Source organism: Miscanthus floridulus, chromosome 6 (assembly GCF_019320115.1).
Source record: "Miscanthus floridulus cultivar M001 chromosome 6, ASM1932011v1, whole genome shotgun sequence".
Lineage (NCBI taxonomy): Eukaryota > Viridiplantae > Streptophyta > Magnoliopsida > Poales > Poaceae > Miscanthus > Miscanthus floridulus.
This window is the reverse complement of record NC_089585.1, coordinates 137,991,899-138,007,647: the sequence shown is the minus strand read 5'-3', so window position 1 is coordinate 138,007,647 and position 15,749 is coordinate 137,991,899. Positions and strand designations below refer to the sequence as shown.

At 42.4% G+C, this 15,749-nt stretch overlaps 1 protein-coding gene across 1 annotated transcript; it reads left to right on the top strand.

Annotated features, from left to right (window-relative positions):
• The first annotated feature begins 5,014 nt into the window (after positions 1–5,014).
• On the top strand, positions 5,015–15,032 carry LOC136457099 (homeobox protein LUMINIDEPENDENS-like). The gene is made up of 13 exons (XM_066457140.1): positions 5,015–5,379; positions 7,142–7,169; positions 7,446–7,576; positions 8,189–8,748; positions 8,835–8,928; positions 9,010–9,103; positions 9,567–9,669; positions 9,777–9,828; positions 9,905–9,945; positions 10,069–10,148; positions 10,666–11,112; positions 12,931–13,517; positions 13,593–15,032. The coding sequence occupies exons 1-13, from the start codon at positions 5,185–5,187 to the stop codon at positions 14,715–14,717; spliced, it is 3,537 nt and encodes a 1,178-aa protein (XP_066313237.1). The 5' UTR covers positions 5,015–5,184; the 3' UTR covers positions 14,718–15,032.
• The last annotated feature ends 717 nt before the right edge of the window (positions 15,033–15,749 follow it).

Here is a 15,749-nt window from a genome sequence, read left to right as displayed (position 1 = left end):
TGACCATGGTGAAACGGGTGGACCTGTAATCGTTGGAAGCAGGTGGACCTCTTGTCGTTTGAAGCTGATGTTGAAGCTCTGGTTTATGAGGGTGCTAACATTAACAGCTTTGTATTGTTTGAATAGCCTAATCACTTAATCGTTACGACCAAATTTGTACCGAAAAACATATTGTAGCCACTCAGACATTCAAAGCAGAACTACCCAAAGCTTTATATTTACCTATAACATTCACACGTAATTATGTAAAATAAATTGAGATGGACTCAAATAGTAACCATACAATATTTGTAGTTCAAACTTTCGTACAGGAATTCTTATAGGTATATATTGTAATACATTGATAGCTCTGTTAAAGTGTTAACTATACAGGCTCAATCTAGGAAGGGCGCGGCAAAGCCGCGCCTGGTTTTCTAGTGTTTGTTTCCTATTGTGGTATTCTTCAGATATGCGTCCTGTTCGCTTGGCTTATAAGCCGTACTTTATCAGCCAACGAACATTATTTTTCTCTCTGAACAAATAAGCCAACAGTACTTTCAAGGCAATGGATCCTGGAAGTTGACTTCTAAAAGCGTTAGACATGAGTTGTGCTGAGATAAACAGGTATTAATAATAAAATTCCCATAGTGTCCTCACTCTTTGTTTTCTTTTGCTTTGCTATGGGAAAAGAGAGGCATAACAGTCTTTTGATGTATAGAAGCTGGTTCCTCAGCTCACAGATTATGGAATTTAGGGGTCTCTTGATTTCAAAAGGAGCCATACCTAGATTCCAGAAGCTAGCTTCTACAATCTTTATGAACCCAAACAAGCATATGTAGTACTACCTCTGTCCAGAAAAAGAAAACAATTCTAGGTGTATTCTTAGTTAAAGTGCCCAAACTTTGACTAAATATATAATTTTTTATGATGCCAAATAAGAGTATTATGGACAAAGGAAAATATATGTCACGTGTTCGTTCAAAAAAATATTTTAATGATACTTATTTGATATTATAGCTATTTATACTTTTCTATATATAGTTAGTTAAACTCGAGATATTTTAACATGGTACAGTCTAAAGAAAGAAGCTAGCAAAATCTTGATTACATTTGGATCCTATTAAAATTAAACCTAGTCACTAATCCAAGTTTAGTCTTTATCCCTGAATGATACCGACTTCTGATTGGTTCTTAACAAGTCCCACCCAAACGTCTCATGGCCAATGCACGTCTCTACTTCGAGCTCGCCCGTGAAAAGCGAGATTTCAACTATAGAGAGACGAAACATGAGGCATGGTCCTAAGCTCGCGTCTGGCTTGGACGCGATGCACTCTGCGTTAGAGTATCTCCAAAAATCTTTCTTAAACTCATTCTCTAAATTATCATTTAGAGAGTAATTTGAATAAAAAATATTCTCTATTAGAATACAACTTCTCTATATTTTATACGCACTTTAGAGAGCCAGCGCAAAATCAAAATGCTGGAGTGAATGATAAATTTTTAGGCCAATCATACACAGAGAAGGAGCTCGTCGATAAGATTTGTAGTTAATTCCATGATAGTTTGCATATCTCAGTTTGTAAATTTCATCAACATCAATGTGCTATTCACTAAAAATTGTATCTTTTCACAAGAATTGTGCGGCTGCTTCTGATTCAATTGTCAGGCTGTCCAATACATTAATCACATTAATCTTATATTATAATTATAATATCAAAATACATGTTGCTTTCAAGTTACTTTTCTCTGCTGTATATGCTGAGTTGCCGCTTGCTCCACACCTCAAGTATAGTCTTGGCTCTTAATTGTTTTAAAATCCTAAATTCTGTAGTATAAACATGCTTGTGTGATAGCAAGTTCTACATTAGATGGTCATCGCAGAGTCCTCCCTCCTAATTTTAATTCCATGACCCTCTTGGCCTCTCCGTTTCTTTATTGCACTTGCAGAATTTTACATGTATTTTGTAAGATAGAACAAGTGCAAGGCGAGATTAGAATCCTAATCCTGAGCCCATCATCGTTGACCGACACCCTTAATCCACCACCTGTTTTGATGCAATCGAGTTGACAACGGCATTATCATCGGCCGCCGTCCTTAAGCCCGATTGCTGGTTTCAAAGGCTCCCGTGGGTGAGACAAGAGTGCAGGAACCAGAAGGTAAACAATCCTCATTCAACTCCTACTCTTGATCTATGTACTTGGGTTTGTAAATAAACCAGATTCCAGTTGTTTTAAATCATCTATATCCCCTTTGTTCTTAATTCACTTGGCTGGATCATCTAATTTGAGCACTGAATATCACTACCAATAGTTGCAAATCATCTGCCTCCTCTCTATTCTTAAATTACTCGGCTAGAGCATCTAAATTTAGTCCCGAACAAAACTAAATAAATAGTGAGCACCAGTATGAAAAGTGGATAAAGGAAAAGGAGGTGGCGGTGACACCATTGCTAACTTCTATACTACATAAGCAGCATTTATCTATCATTTCCTCTGAAATTGTCATACAATTTAGCTTTCTATTCAGGGTACATAGTTGTTATGAATAGTATACTACTGTCATATCGCTTTTGGCAAAAATCGTGTGAATCGAATCGAACTGGTATTTATTAACGAGAACTACCAAATCATTAGATAAATATATTCATCGGAAGTGCACCAAACAAAGAAAAAAATATAGACCTGAAAAAGTAGCCAATATTGAATTCTTTGCTTCATTTTTAGACTAGTAGTGATCCTTGATTCAGATCTTTTAGCATTACATAGGAATATTTTGCATCAAAGAGTCCCTTACAACTTAATCTAAAATACTTCTATTGTTCATGTGGAGAGTGACCATGGTGAAACGGGTGGACCTGTAATCGTTGGAAGCAGGTGGACCTCTTATCGTTTGAAGCTGATGTTGAAGCTCTGGTTTATGAGGGTGCTAACTTTAACAGCTTTGTATTGTTTGAATAGCCTAATCACTTAATCGTTACGACCAAATTTGTACTGAAAAACATATTGTAGCCACTCAGACATTCAAAGCAGAACTACCCAAAGCTTTATATTTACCTATAACCACCGCGTTCGGCTGGTACGTTCAACAGTGAATTTTGGATTATTTTAGATGATTGAATAATATTCTGCGAGAGAGAACAAGCTGAAATAAGCTGGAAGTAGTATAGCCGAACGGCCTCAACATTCACACGTAATTAGGTAAAATAAATTGAGATGGACTCAAATAGTAACCATACAATATTTGTACTTCAAACTTTCGTACATGAATTCTTATAGGTATATATTGTAATACATTGATAGCTCTGTTAAAGTGTTAACTATACAGGTTCAATCTAGGAAGGGCGCGACAAAGCCGCGCCTGGTCCGATAGAATCCCAAGAAATCAGAGATGAAGATATCCACATGACTATCCCCTTTCTAAAAGCCAAATACCAAAGGGATTAAAAAACCAACGCTAGCTTCAAATTGTAATACACTTTATTTTGTTCTAAGTCAAATTTATTTAATTTAACTAGTATTTTCAAAAATATATTAACTTCTATAAATTCAAATAATTGCATTATAAAGACATATTTATAAGGGTTTATGAAACCAATTTGATATTGTAAGGTCAAAACTTAGTCAAATTAAATTTAGAGAAGTTTGACTTAACACAAAGTTAAAGCGATGTTAGCATAACATTTTAAAAAAGATAGCACTGACATCGTGGCCCCCACTGCTCAGTAACAGGCGATGACCCCCTAGAACTGTTAATTAACAGCCCACTAACTAATAACGGAAGCGAACGAGGGGGAAAAAGAAAAAAAAAGAAACGAAAAACCTCACCGTCTCCCACCTCAACTCTTTGTGGCTTTTACATGTATGCCATTAAAAAAAATTTGTAATTACACACCAGTCATTAAAAAAATTGACCACACACAAGTGTCACTGCTCTAAACTTCTTTGCCTTACAAGTCATTCCGTCCGTGTTCTGTTTGTTTTTCGTCGTTTGGTGTGGGACCGGCCAGTGAAATTGTCCATATTACCCTTGACGGTGGAGACCGACTACGATTCACCACCTTAGTTCTCTCTCTGTGTTCCTCTTTGTCTTCTTCCCCTTGCGCATCATCAGCACCGTGCCTGGTGGCCGGGCCCTGCACCCCTGGCACCTCCAGGCCTCGGCGCCCTGCACCCTCGGCGACGACGCCCTGGAGCTAGCGGCCGCGCGCGAGTATGGCTACGGCGGACGGCAACGGCAGCGCGCGGCTGACGAGGAGCGCAGTGGTAGATCTGGTGAAGGAAACGACGACGACCGGCGTGCAGTGGGGCAGCTACGAGCTCGGCCGCGTTGACGGTGACGGGGCGCAACGAGGACGACTAGGAGCTCGGCCGCGCGGATGGTGACGAGATCCAGGCGGGTGAGGAGTAGCCAGGCGCCGCCGGATCTGGCGATGTGGCGCGGCGGCGCCCCGGCTCCCCTCTCCACACGACGATCAGCGAGGCCACCGGGTCCGCCACGACGGACGATGGCGTCATGACCACCAGGGAGGTCGTCGGGCCGAGTCACGAGTCGGGTCGTCGGGGAGCAGGCACTGGCGCGTGGTCGCCGGGGGCATGGGGCCGGGCCGCCGCCGCCGAGGGGTGCAGGGTGGTGCTGGGGCCGGGAGTGTGGGGCTAGGCCATCGGGGTCGCAGGGCGGGCTGGTGCCGGGTGGCGTCGGGGGCGAAGGGCGGGGCCGAGGCCTGCCGGGGGCACAGGGCCAGGCCACCGGGCGCGATGCTGATGATGCGCAATGGGAAGAAGACAAGGAGGAACACCGAGAGAAAAGAAATCTGAGTGGTGAATCGTAGTCGGTTTCTACCGCCAAGGGTAATATGGACAATTTCACTGGCCGGTCCCACATCAAACGGCGAAAAACAAATAGAATACGGACGGAATGACTTGTAAGACAAAAAAAAGTTTAGAGCAGCGGCATCTGTGTGCAGTTAATTTTTTAATGGCTTACGTGTAGTTACGAACTTTTTTTTTAACGACATACGTGTAAAGGCCTGTGACTCTTTCCTTTCCGTCTCGTTTCCCTCGCCTCGCGTCCCCATCTCCTTCCTCATCCTCGCGGCCGACCTCCAAACCCTAGCCCACCGCTGTGCCGACTCCCCTAGCCAGCCACTACGTCGAATAGGGCAGCGGCGGAGGCGGCAGCCTGATGCCCACCCCCCCGTGGGGGCCATGGAGCTCGTCCCCGTCAAGCCCGCGGCCGGAGCTCTCGTCGAGGTGGGCTCCGGGTCCGTGGCCGGCGCGGGCTCTATCCCGGCGATGGTGGCGGCGCAGCAGGAGCTGCTGCACGAACAGGTGGACCAGCTCCAGCGCCTCGTCGTCGCCCAGTGCCGCCTCACCGGCGTCAACCCCCTTGCCCAGGAGATGGTCAGCAACTCCCGTCTTCAATCCTTGCCTTGTTCTATTGAGCTTCTCCCATTTACATAATGTGAGCTGGGCAATTTCTAGTTAAGTAGCATGTGAATTTCTTCGGGAATATATGAGCTGAGTTTGCTGTTCTTATTTTAGGCTGTGCTTCATCATAGTTCCTATATACTGTGGCGCTCCATGGTGGGAACTGGAAAGTTATTTGTGTTCCGAAACTAGGAAAGTTCTTCTAATATTTAGATTATGAATGCTTGTGTTATTATTATTTTTTTCTTTTTTTTCTGGAATACGCAGGAGAGCTGCGTATCATTGCATTAAGAAAGGGGATAAAAGGCTTATATAGCCATACAACAGCACACACACCAACTTTACACACCGTCTCTAGGTTACATACGCGCCTGTTAAAACTGTAAAAAGTCGACCTCCCTCAACAGGCGCTGCTAAACCCCAGGTCGAGCAGCGACCAGTTCACTAATGCCTTCAGCGCCTGCCAACCTCCAGAGAGCGGCTTCTTCTTGTGCAAGGAGAAGCACCCGCTCTATCCTAGGCGAGGCACCATTGAACACAATATCATTTCTCTCCTTCCAAAGCATCCAGGCTCCTAGCATGACCAATGAATTGAATCCTCTCTTGGTTCTTTTGTCAAGAGTGCTACCGGCTTGTTGCCACCAGTCAAAGAACCCAGTGGGAGATGGCTGAGGTGCAATATCCGGGAGTGCAAAGGTGCGAAGTAATTGAAACCAGAATTGCCGAGAGAAAACACAGGAACAGAGGAGGTGCTGAATGGTTTCATCCTCTTGGTCGCAGAAGGGGCAGTGCTCAGGATGAGGAAGACCTCTTCTAGCAAGTCTATCAGCTGTCCAACATCGATTATGCGCAACTAACCAAAGGAAGAATTTGCACTTCCTGGGACCCCAATTCTTCCAAATTAGAGTGCTCGGCTCAAACTGGACTGCTCCAAGGAACAAAGCCTCATATGCTGTCTTAGTTGAGAATTGACCTGAAATGTCCAATTTCCACTTATGAACATCCTCAACCTCTGGTAGGAGTAATGTTTCCTGAACCAAGTCCCAAATGTCCAAGAATTCTGATAGGACCTCCACTGAGTGGTGCCCCTGGATATCCTGTACCCACTGATTGTCCATTAGTGCTTCCTGAACTGTATGTTTCTTAACCCGCCTCTTGGGTACAGTTGCAAATAAATTGGGAGCTAATAGCTGAATAGAGGACCCTTGTAACCACCGATCAGTCCAGAACTTGGTGTTCGCCCCATTGCCGACCTCCGTAGTTACAGCAGCATCAAATAGGGCCTGTGCATTCCCATGAACTGTGACCGGGAAGGCTACCCATGGCTTATCATCTTGTGTTATTATGAAATACAACTAAAAAAACCTATTTATTGACTGCAGCATTGTTGAAAAAAACTTTTCTGATCCTTCCTTAGTGCAATTGTTAAACCATTATTAACTTCATCAAATTGCTGATTGTGTTGTATACAGCGTTGCAATGCTATTGTGTTTGTGTGTTATGGATTATGAACATCGAAAGAACAAACTTTTGAGTGGATGCTGGATATTTAGGTTGAAGATTCCCGGAAAACAGTTTTTCTGCTTCCATGTTTTGCTTGCTCGCCCTCTTTCTGTGTTATTAGCTTTCTATAGCGTTCAAACACACTGCATGTCCATGAGCCATCATCACCGTTTTCAGCTAAATTATTTTGATTCATCCGTTGACTTATGTTGCACTTGGTTGGTTCTTGCAGGCTGCCGGTGCATTGTCTATCAAGATAGGTCAGTTTGTCCACATCAATTGAATTCACATTGGCACAGCATGTGTGGTGGATGTCTTAAAATGACATGGACACCATGATGTAGCGTAGCTAACATACGGCAATATGCTGTTTTTTGAACCTGATTGCTGAAAAACGTCATGAGCTTGCACTTGAATTCTCCCAGAATCTAAAGTGACACAAGATCTGGTTTTTCTTCAATTATTCCATAATTTTTTAATTATTGCATGTTGTTCTAACTTCTAAGCACTATTTAATGTTAGTTAAAGCTTTGCAGGTAAGAGGCCAAGGGATCTGTTGAATCCAAAAGCAGTTAAGTACATGCAGTCACTTTTTGCCTTGAAGGACACTCTTGGCAAAAAAGAAACCCGAGAAATTAGTTTACTCTGTGGGGTCACTGTTACACAGGTCTGCTCCACATCTCAGATGGGATACTTTTCTGTACTTTGATTTGATGTATTATGTTTTTTTTTTGTGTGCCCTCATAGACCTGTTTATAACACTAAAAAAAATGTTGTCAAAACAATTGGACAGAATTCGTAGAACTGGTTTCAACAGGACTAGGCTTATTTTTTATTTGTAGTCTAGTAAGTAGACTGTATTTTTCTTTCTTCTTTTCCCCTACATTCAAATTAATCACACTGGTTGCTTTTATTCTTACTGTCTGTTACGCGAACGGGGCTCTAGTTGAGTTGGTTAGGTGGCTCTAGTAGCACTCCTGGTCCTGGGTTCGACTCCTTGTGGGAGCGAATTTCAGGCTGGGTTTAAAAAAAAAAAACCCTCGTCTGTCCACATGCCAAAGCACAGATCTAAGGTCTGGCCCAAGGTCATGGTCGTTCTCACATGGGCTACGGTGCCTCTGTGTATGAATGGAGCAGGGGTTCGGGGGTTTTCTCGACGTGTGTGAGAAGGTCTTCTTAGCAAAATGCCAGGCGGGGTTGAGTTTTTTATACCTTGTTTTTTTCCCAATTTTTTAATGTACATTTTTCATGTAATGACCTGCACATTAATAAATGTTAGGTTAGGGAATTCTTTACAATTCAAAAATCGCGAGTGAGGAAATTTGTTCGTCTGTCTCAAGAAAAAGCGCTGAGAGTAGAAACACCCAAGGAGCAGGACAATGCATACTCCGTAAACACTGAGCAGATACCATTGGACATAGAGGCACAAGCTGAAGTTATCGAACCTCTGAGCACTTTAGAACCAGTGGTCCTACATAGCTCTTTGCAACCAACAGATGCCCCTCAGGTCTCTTTGCAATCAATGGAGCTCCAACAAAGCGATCTGCAGCATATGGAAGTCTTCCAAAACTCTTTGCAACAAACAGAGGCCCAACAGAACTTTGCAGCTCCTATGATGCCATCTGGAACAATGGTTATGCAACCAACTGATGCTAAGATTAGCTCAGACTCTGTTCGAAAGGAAATTAAGCAAGCGGAAGTTAATCCTGGTGTTGAGTCAGAAGATAAGAAGTTCTTGGAAAGTATATTTGCTCTAATGCAGAAGGAGGAAACATTCTCTGGGCAGGTCAAATTAATGGAATGGATTCTGCAAATAAATAATGTTACAGTTCTTAGTAGGTAAGATATCAGCTCTTTAGTACCAACTGAGCTTTCAATCAATGATCATATTTATACTTGGCTTCACCTTTCCAATAACTATTCAGGTTCGTAATGATGGGTGGTTTGACCATTATGTCAACATGGTTGAGTCAAGCAGCAATTGAAGAGCAAACATCGGTTATCCATGTTATTTTCAAGGTTCTTATATTTTTCTTTGGTGAACATGTAATGTACTTATCTGGGTCATGTATTTTTTTTTGACTCATATTACTGATGTAGGTGCTGCTCCACCTTCCGTTACATAAGGCTTTACCAGTCCACATGTCGGTTGTTCTGCAAACAATTAATAGGTTGCGGTTTTATAGAACACAGGGTGTGTATAACTCACCACAAGGCTTCTCTATTTTGCGCATACTTATTGGATGGTGGCATTTTACTTTACTATTATTTGGGAACTTGATCTTCTAAGATAAAATGCTGTTGATTTGCACCCTTTGCGATGATATTTTGAATTAGTGATTTGGAATCTTTGATCCCATTGAGAAGATGAAATAGGAACTCTGCTGAGACTGAGAGCACCTTAAGGTTGTGATAGTTGGGTCTTTTGATTATAATAAAGTGGCAAAAAGCTCAATGTTTTGATTGCTTTGTTATGATTCACTTCTCCAGTTTGGTATCGATGAGATGCCATTGCCCATCATAATTCTATCTGATGCATCTGTTCTAGTATTTGTTTCCATTTCATATTCCACACTAATGTTGTATTAAGATATGCACATATAGATGTTCCTTTTTCTTTGGCCTGGTTATTAGAACTTATCTGATTCCAAAATCAGACATATCGAGCAGGGCTAGGAACCTCTTATCCAGATTGAGCAAAGTGCTTGTAAGGATTCAGGCATTGAAGAAACCTCAGAAGGACTTGATATGTAAACAAAGGTGAATTTTCCTTTCTAACACTGACACTGCAGTGCTGTCACTCCCTGTTGTTTATTTCTACCTTTTGTTTGAAGGAGCAAATTATAGTTTTATATTTTCTTTTGCAGGATAAGTGAAATTCTCCGTGATGAGTCTTGGAAATCTGAAGTTGATATTACCGTAAGCATCTAAGTGATACCATGTATGTCAGCAGAGTAGCTTTACTTTGCAATTTTAACTTTTGTGCTCTTACCAGGAGGAGATACTTGCCTTGACTGATGGTGCTAATGAGAGCAGGTACTTTTCCTATATGGTCTCTGCATTGAGCATGATTGAATTGCAGTAGAGCGAAATGATGTACCTAACGTCCATTTGACTAGTATAATTGTAGTTTGACCTTGTTTCTGTGTCATTGTGCAGAAAGCCTGAGCCCAGAAAAACACCAATGCTTCTCACTGCTTCTGCTGATGAGGCAAATAAAAGGAGTTCTGTGCAGAAAAGTATCCTTTACCTAAATATAGATTCACCTCTATACATAATTTTGTTTCTCTCTTTTTTTGTGTGAAATATGGTCAGCTAATACCATTCCATGTATATAGGCTATTAAAGAATATATTTATTTCATCTACAGCTTCCAAGCATGTACAATTCTCTATGTCTTTATGGTAGTTATCTGAAGCAAATAACTTTCATCTGTATTATTCTGTACTAATATCTTTGGTGGATTTTAATAGTAGCTTGGCAGTGACTTTCACCTTTTATACAAAAGAACTATTTAGGTAAATAGCATTGCTTAAAAGTTTGTTCTGAGATGTTTGTGTTTAGTCAATAAGAATTTTGCTAAATTTAATGATTGTCTATTCTGTAAGGTTTTCTAGGTCAGGCTATGTATTTTTTAGTTATTATTAATTGCTTGTGAAGAATGGTAAAAAGCCTGTTGATTTGTTCATTCATTATTTCTCTTGGTACTTACTGTAGCTCAAACTGCCTGAGCGTATTTCCTTATCTGATCTCCAGACTCCAAACAAAAAAGGAAAGTTCAACTTGTGGAACATCCAAATAAGAAAGCTGTGGGGAAGAATGCTAATTCTGCCAGGAACACATCCACAAACAATAGCAGGCCATTATCCGCAGATGATATTCAAAAAGCAAAGATGCGTGCCATGTTCATGCAGGAGAAGTATGGCAAGATTGACACAAATAAAGCGAGTGATAAACCACAAGCAATGGATACGCAAAAAACAGCTGGATTAGTAAATTCAAATGCATCACCTATGCCCATAAGCCCCCATACATCAGCTGCACGACCTGTTGACCCAAGCCCATCTACTTCTAAACAAAGCACAGATTCTTCTCAGCCTGATAATACAGAAATCTCAGGTGGTTTGAAGTTAAACATAGGTTCCAAAAATAATGTTATAGAGAAGTTGGATTCCAAGAGAGTTCTTTGGCAAATACCACCAGGTATATTTTTGCTTTGTGCTCCTTGATTTCCCATTCTTTTGAATGTTGAATAGTTCTGAGCTGCTTATTGGACAATGAAAATCAGCAAAAGTTGTGCAGAAGTTCAAGAACTAAGCATGCTGTCACCAGTGCAAGCCTCTGAAGTATTTACATTAGGCATCGTTCTCCAAATCAGTGTGCTTCTGTGATCCAGCTTCAGTCAAAATGGAAAAAATACCCCCTAATCCTGCACTTGTGTTGTATATTCCCTAATTCCATAAACAACTCGACTAAGAAATTTAGTGGCTCTCCTGCGTCGTTCGAGAAAGAAAATATTGACATTTAACTCATGTATCTGCCCCAAAAAAATTAGTGATGAAACAGTTTTTCTGTAGGGACGGTTGGCTGTAGGAAGCCATCCTTATTTTGTGTGCACTAAACTTATTCAGAATGTAACACTTCATTTGGACCTATGAGTTCGCTGCCTTAACTTTTGAACGAGCAGTGGACTGCAGTGCAGTTTTCTGAAATGGCACGAGAGATTAGCAACCATGGTTATGCACTTGTGTACTGTATCCTGAAACAAGGATCTATCCTGTGTCTCGAATCAGTTTATTGCTATTGTTGTCAAGTTGGAAGGTTTGCAAGCCCATAGCTATTGTGCACTGTCCAATGCTAAATGGTGTTTTTTCCCCTGCATTTGCAGATATGCATATAAGCATAAAAATTACTTAACACTTGTACTCCCTCCTTTTCTTTTTGTAAGGTGTGGTTTGACCTGGCAGGCTGGCACAGTCTCTAACGTCACATTTTGACCATTGACATCTTATCTATCGTTATGCTCATGATTATGAATTTAAAATCATATGAAAGCAGTGTTAAATATGTATTCAGTGGTACCAAATTTGCTTGGTATGATCTACAAATTCTTAGATTAAGTGTTAGTCAGAAGGTTAACAAGTTTGAATCTTACAAAAAGAAAAGGAAGGAGGACCTTTTTATTATAGATAAATGGTTCAATCAAATAGCACCTAATATTCCTCCATGTACACCCAACTTTTTAGCGATATCGATAAATTTTATTAGTAAAAAGATGAAATACTAATCCGATAAATTTTTATTCACCAAAGAACACCTGCTATTTCCACACGAACATCGCACCATTTTAATTTCATTTGCTCAAAAAACCTTGACGAGCTGGGCTCTGCTTGATTACTTCACATAAAATGAGTTCCTGAGAATTGTGTTCAAATTCATTTTCTGGGAGTTAGCAGATGGAAAGGCCTGCCATCCTTACTACTTATATTAGATGCTGAGTACATCGGAGATATGTTGCGTACCAAATGTTGTAATTACTAGTGGGCAAATTCAATGTTGATTCCATGGATTGCCATATTTCCTTGTTTCTTACATAGTATCAGTGTGCCTGTAGTTATCTGACCTGGGGCTATAGTAGCATAATTTGTGGTAGGCCTATTTATTTATAACATCTGAAGCAGCCACTGATCTTCCTGGGGTCCTCGTTCATTACTAGTGAAGCTCTGTGATGTCTGCCACTGTTGATTCGACTATCAGTGAGACGCGCCGTAATTTCGAAATACAGAACTTGCAAAGCCCATTACAGAGAAGCTAAGAATCCTTGTTATACAAAACCAGCTTGAGAAAGCTATTTGCTAACTATTGTGATCATGAGAATGCTAGTATGTTACCTATTGCAGTATTTTTAAAGTTTTAGCTTTTGTAACTTGCTATGTTCTTTTAGGAGATTTGCTAAAAGGTTGACTTCCACAACATTGGCTTATTTGATCATTATTTGAAATCTATTGCCTCTTGTTGCAGCGGTATGGATAGACCCCTCATGGAGTGTAGGAGCTGGTGACAACAGCAAGGAGGTCGAGGTTCAAACACAGAGAAACCGGCGTGAAAAGGAAACCTTTTATGCAAGTCAGAAGGATATCCTAATGAATCCAAAGGATCCATGGGATCTGGAAATGGACTTTGATGACAGCCTGACCCCAGAAATTCCAATTGACCAGGTGCCAGATGTTGACGCTATGGAAACGGATAGTGTTTGCGCAGCACCTAATGCTGTGGCTCCTGTTAAGGACAAGCAGATTGAATCTACATCATCAGCATCAGGTGCAGTTGCTGATGGTGCAGGTGCTGATACCGATTATGAATTGCTTACGGTGCTACTCAAGAATCCGGAGCTTGTTTTTGCATTAACATCTAATAACAAAGGGGAGAACATGCCTAACAAACAGACCATTGCACTTCTGGATACACTGAAGCAGACTGGCCTTAGCCTTTCAGAGCTTGTTAACAGTCTGGGGAATGGTGCTGGGTTTCCGAAAGAGCCAGAGCCAGAGGCAGAACCTCTTCCTGCTTCGCTTCCATCACCAACTCCACCAGACCGTACATCAACGGTTTGCCTGCTTGCTTTTCCATGTTATCCAGTGTTTATTCCGTCTTCTGTTATTCATGTGATATTTCTTTCGCAGGCTGTCTGGAGACCAGAAAACCCAATGCAGGTGAGGGCTCCAAACTTGCAGCAGCCATGTTTGTCAAGCAGGGGGGATACAGCTCCTATTGCAAATGCCATGCAGCAAAGCTTCTCAAATGTTGTCAGTTCGTTACCCTCACAACCTTATGCTTCAGTTTCGGTTTTGCCGGCACAGATTCAAGCTAACACCCCATCTCTACCACAGTTGGCTGTCTCTGTAAATCCGCCAATTCAACATGTTTCCCCTGTGAATAACCATCCGAATAGATCTTTAGTAAATCAGCATAACCAGCAATACGCTTTGTTATCAGATCCCGTTGCCACGCCCTTGCATCAACAAGCAGCGGTGAGCAAATCAACCCATGGACTCCGGAGCATCCCGAACCCTGCTGTAGCACGTTCGTCGTTGCCTGAGCCTAATGCATCTTACACAACACTCCCTTGGCAATCTAGTGCTGCTGACATCACCCACACTGGACGAAATGCAGCGGCTGATCCATGGGCAGCCCGCACAACGAACTCATATAATACTGCATCAGCAAACACAGTGCCGTTTGCTAACCAGAATGCTTACAGTGATCAAAGCTCGCACAGTGCATACAGTTCGTATGGTCCTGCGCCAGTCTCGTCCCATTCTGTTCTACCAGGGCACGGACATGACAGAAATGGTTACAGCCGACCTCCAGTGGCAGAGTACCAATCGATGGTGCAGGACAGCCACCGGAGACACTCAAGGTCACCTGATCCTGGCGTGGTCTGGGACTATGGCGGCGCGCAAGGTTATAATCAGCAGTCCCGAACACATTGGAGTGCAGGGCAAGGGCAACAGAGCTACAATCCTGACCCCTCAAGGCAATGGAGTTCTTCCCAGGCACACCAGGGCTACACACCTGCCGAGTCCTCAAGGCAGTGGAGCACTTCGCACCAGAGCTACGCTCCTGAGCCGTCGAGGCAGTGGAGCTCTGAACGTCAGGGCTACAGTGTTGAGCCCTCGAGACCTTGGAGTTCCGGCCAGAAGGGCCAGAACTCGGAGGCATCCAGACAATGGAACCGGGAAAAGCAAGATCCTTACTACATTCCGAGTGATGGTCGAAGATCATACGATCAGCACCGGAGGAGATAACAAAAGCTGTACACTACATTAGCTAGATCCTGGAGGGAGGCGGTCGGTTCTTGGGAGGTTTTCTTTCATTTGATTTGATGTGAGGCCGGTTATTCGTTACATTGGGCTTTGTGATTGCACAAGGGCCATTGAGAAAAGCTATAGATCATGTATCAATCTAGTTTTGTCTCAAAATGAAAAAAAAATGTATCCATCGAGCTGGAGAGGGGAGAGAAGAAAAATGAATGAATAGCACAGAAAGAGATAAGAGGCGCCGGTTCGAATTAATTGCAGGCTTGAGTGCTGAATCGAATGATTGGTCAAATTTCGTCCGTACTCGTGTTGTCATCCCAAGGTCTTTTAATTCTAGGCGTGTTTGTGCAAAATAGTAGCGAACTCTATCTAGGGCTGCCACTTGCTCTTTGCAGCCGACGGATTGCATCGCCTTTCGTTTTGTCCAGAAAAAAAAATGGAGCAGAAATATCGTCGAAAAACTGGAGAGTTGGGTCCGTGTTGCTTTCTGCCAGATGCTATCCCGTGAAAAATCTTGCTCATTTAAGGGAAAACCTCCCAACCTGATTGAAATAATAGCCTGATCAGTTGAGATTGCTGTAGCAGCGCTGCAGCTGCACAGCACCACCCAACCAACTCCAACAGCACTACCGAGGCATGTTCGCTTGAATTTATCGACCGGTTTATCAGCTAGAATCTACAATATTTTTTTCTCATAATAAAACAGCTTCAGTCGACTTATCAACTGGCTTTAATACCGGCCGCAGTTGCGGCTGCAGCCACAACCTATCAGCCTGACTGCTACTCCACGTGCTAGGCCGTTAAAAATTGACCGGTATGCATAGAGGATCTCCGGCCCCTGCTCCCTCTTAAACCAACAGCCTGTTCGGTAGGCTGGCTAGTGCTGGGGCTGGACCAGCCAGCCAATTCTAGCCTCCAGCCAACAGCATATTTTTAAAAGTTCAAACAATGACGCCAACAACTACTTTTTGCACCAATAGTAGCTCATGCTGATTTTAAAATTTCAAATTCAAACTTCCA